Genomic DNA, 319 nt, shown 5'->3' on the forward strand with positions numbered 1-319 from the left:
AACATATCGGTTCGTCGTATCGGTTTTCGTTTGGGTAGATCCATCACTTGAAGGAGGTAATGGTCCATAAAAAGAAACTGGGGTAGATCCTTGTGTATTTGGTTCAGTCTGCGTAGAAGATGTTGATGTTTTACCTACTAAGCTAATATTCGCTTTATCAACATCACTAATCCATATTGCCTCCGAGTATGCTTGATTCTTAGCGTTATCAATTTCAAGATCGCGTTCAATATCACGCAGTAATTGCTGACGCTTATGTTCCCTATCTGATAAACTCGTAAATGATGGAAACATGTTTATATTATACAACATGATTACT

General features: G+C 37.3%; 1 protein-coding gene across 1 annotated transcript; it reads right to left on the reverse strand.

Moving 5' to 3' along the window:
* Nucleotides 1–47: 47 nt before the first annotated feature.
* PHALS_03243 (uncharacterized protein) lies at nt 48–294 on the reverse strand (the record flags this gene model as incomplete). Its single annotated transcript, XM_024717514.1, has 1 exon — nt 48–294. A coding segment is annotated over one exon (247 nt), but the record flags the coding sequence as incomplete, so codon positions are not given.
* Between the last annotated feature and the right edge of the window lie 25 nt (nt 295–319).

Source organism: Plasmopara halstedii, assembly GCF_900000015.1.
Source record: "Plasmopara halstedii genome assembly, contig: Scaffold_2111, whole genome shotgun sequence".
In the NCBI taxonomy this organism is placed as follows: domain Eukaryota; phylum Oomycota; class Peronosporomycetes; order Peronosporales; family Peronosporaceae; genus Plasmopara; species Plasmopara halstedii.